The 2,664-nt window shown below is 41.6% G+C and overlaps 1 protein-coding gene across 1 annotated transcript; it reads left to right on the top strand.

Annotated features, from left to right (window-relative positions):
• The first annotated feature begins 386 nt into the window (after positions 1–386).
• Positions 387–1,847, top strand: LOC128647514 (zinc finger BED domain-containing protein 4-like). Its single transcript, XM_053700298.1, has 2 exons — positions 387–508; positions 746–1,847. Exons 1-2 carry the CDS (start codon positions 387–389, stop codon positions 1,845–1,847), a joined length of 1,224 nt encoding a protein of 407 aa, XP_053556273.1.
• Positions 1,848–2,664: the final 817 nt, after the last annotated feature.

The following is a 2,664-nucleotide window of genomic DNA, read 5'->3' as shown; positions in this document are numbered from 1 at the left end:
GCTCTCATCTGCATGGTTCATCCGTGAAGTGAGGGTATATAGTAGCGATGTTAAATCATCCTTCAAAGTCTTAAAGTGCCATTCCAATAGCTGCTGGGTACGTTGCTCCCACAGTTCTAGGGCTTCCATATCAGCAGTGCCGCTGGAGTATAAGTGCGGGCTGGAAACTCCACGTGGCGTGGCTTGAAAGTAGAGAGTAGCGTTGTGCTCATTAAGCAGGGTATCTTCAGCTTCAGGAACTGTATGATGAATAAAGTTAGTTTTCTGAAATAATATAAGCAAAGTTTGGGCTCTTTATATATTGATTAAATCCAATTCTTATATCTAAGAGCCCGGAGCTGCACAGGAACACGTCTAGCTGCCTCAGTAGTTGGCTCCGTCCCCCCATGGTGGCAGCATTTAAACACACCACAGCAGCAGCAGAAGAACCACCCAGCTTTAGTGAGGAAGACTCCCCCATAACGGAAAGTGACTCTGAGTCGTCTGAGTCTGAAATTGATGATTTGCGGTGAGCCATTTTTATTATTTTTTCAATCTTTTTCATGATGACAGTCAATTTTAACATGGATATGAGATTGATGTTGGGGGCGGGCTGTATCTTTTGTTGTTATTTTTCCATTTACACTTTGTATTGTAATCTTGTGTAAAGTATTCCCATCCATAATTAAGATATTGAGGGTTTAAAAAATTGAATGGAAAACTTTTTTATACTTTATGCTTATTTGACTGTGCTCTGTCCTCTTAGGTACCAACAGATCGACATGGACCGGACACCGTGTGTGGTGCATACCTTACAACTTGTGGTCCACATGGTGCAGAAGGAGGCAAGTGTTAAGAGAATCCTTGATAAAGCAAGGTCAGTAGTGAAACTCTTCCGCAAGTCTTCCGTTGCAACACAGAAGATATTGGAGCAGTGTGGCCTTATTGTTTTAAATGACTGCCCCACACGCTGGTCAAGTACATTCAACATGATCGCACGACTCATCAAAGTGAAAGACTCGGTCTGCCAAATCGCAAACAACATGGGATGGGACAGCTTTCTCCCTAGTGAATGGCAAAAGCTCACATCATTGCATGATCTACTGCTGCCATTTGCAGAACATACTAAAACCCTCCAGAGTGACACCATGTCCATGTCCCTGGTTGTCCCTGCCCTCTTTGATCTGCTCAGTCACCTTGATGACTTTAAACAGAACACTAGCTACCAAGACCTTGCCACAATTGCACAAAAAATGAAAGGGAATGTAAACCAGCGTTTTGCTTCATTCTTAGATACAACAGATGAAAGGTTCTCCCCACTTGCAGCTGCTGCTTGTTTTGTCAACCCTACTGTCTGTGAAACCCTTGTTGATGTGGCTGATGAAAATATTCAGGAACTTCTTAAACAGGCAGAGGAGTATGTGATAAGAAAATCAGCATTGCCCCACACACAAGATGATGCACTTGCAGTTGCAGAAGAGGAGAATATTGAGAAATCAAAGGAAGAAGCTCCACCATCCACATCAAAGCACAGAGTCTTTCGGTTTCTCTCAAAATGCCGCAGAAGACCCAGGCAGAGGACCTCCCCAAACAGCATAGAGCAGCAGATCAGAAAATATAGGGAGGAAGAGCTTTTGCAACAACCCATCACTGATGACGACACTGGAACAGATTTTTGGCTGTCAAAGAATGATACTTTTTATCACCAGTTAAAACCTTTTGCATTAGACCTGTTGGCTATGCCAGCTTCTCAAGCCTTTGCAGAGAGAATATTCAGTGTCACAGGTGACCTCTCTCGAGGCCGGCGGAATAGAGCAAGGGTCATATTGGCACAAAGTGCTTTCCTTAAAATGAATCGAAACAAATAGAAATGTTTTTATTCTCCAGTTATTTATAACATGTTAAGCATTTTTAGCATACCTATACTTGTGGGTTTGGGTTGTGTTTCACTCACTGCTTATTGCTATAGGAAGAATCAATAATTCAACAGTTCTAATTGTCAAATACAGTCATAGAAAAAATGCATAAGGCTAGTGCTACAATACCATAAGTGAGTGTGTGTGTGGATTAGAATTTCTGTGGAACTATAATAACAACCACCACCAATAAACTCCTCTCTCTCTCTCTCTCTCTCTCTCTCTCTCTCTCTCTCTCTCTCTCTCTCTCTCTCTCTTAGCATTGATAATAGAGGTAAATATATCACACTAAAGAAAAAGAAAAATAGACCAGTAAGTTTAGTTACAGTAACTTTCAATTAGATGCATATTGTTGCTATGGATGAATCATGTCATGTCAATGAATCTAGCAGTGAATAGTATTCACTCACTCCTGACAGCACTTCCTAAACCTATACAAACGTCTCAGACAGATTTATAATTAGGCAGAGTAGGCACATATCATTTTTTTACGTCAGGCAGGCCCAGGTTCTGCCCCTAGGGGAGTTGGCAGCAGGACCTCAGCGTAAGGGTTCCCTACCTTACAACTGTCTACAATGTGGTGCCAGAAATGTAAATCCACTCCAGCCCCTAGTAGATAGATAAGCTATAGGTGCTGCTCACTTGCTGTCAAATTTAGCACTGAATAAATAGTATTATCTGCTGTATTAACAGCACTTCCTATAGCAACAATATGCATCTCATTGTAAGTTAGTGGGGTGTTCTTAGTGTGATACATATTTACCTCTAT

This window comes from Bombina bombina, chromosome 2, assembly GCF_027579735.1.
Source record: "Bombina bombina isolate aBomBom1 chromosome 2, aBomBom1.pri, whole genome shotgun sequence".
Lineage (NCBI taxonomy): Eukaryota > Metazoa > Chordata > Amphibia > Anura > Bombinatoridae > Bombina > Bombina bombina.
Note: the sequence above shows the minus strand (reverse complement) of the source record. Positions and strands in the feature narration are given on the sequence as shown.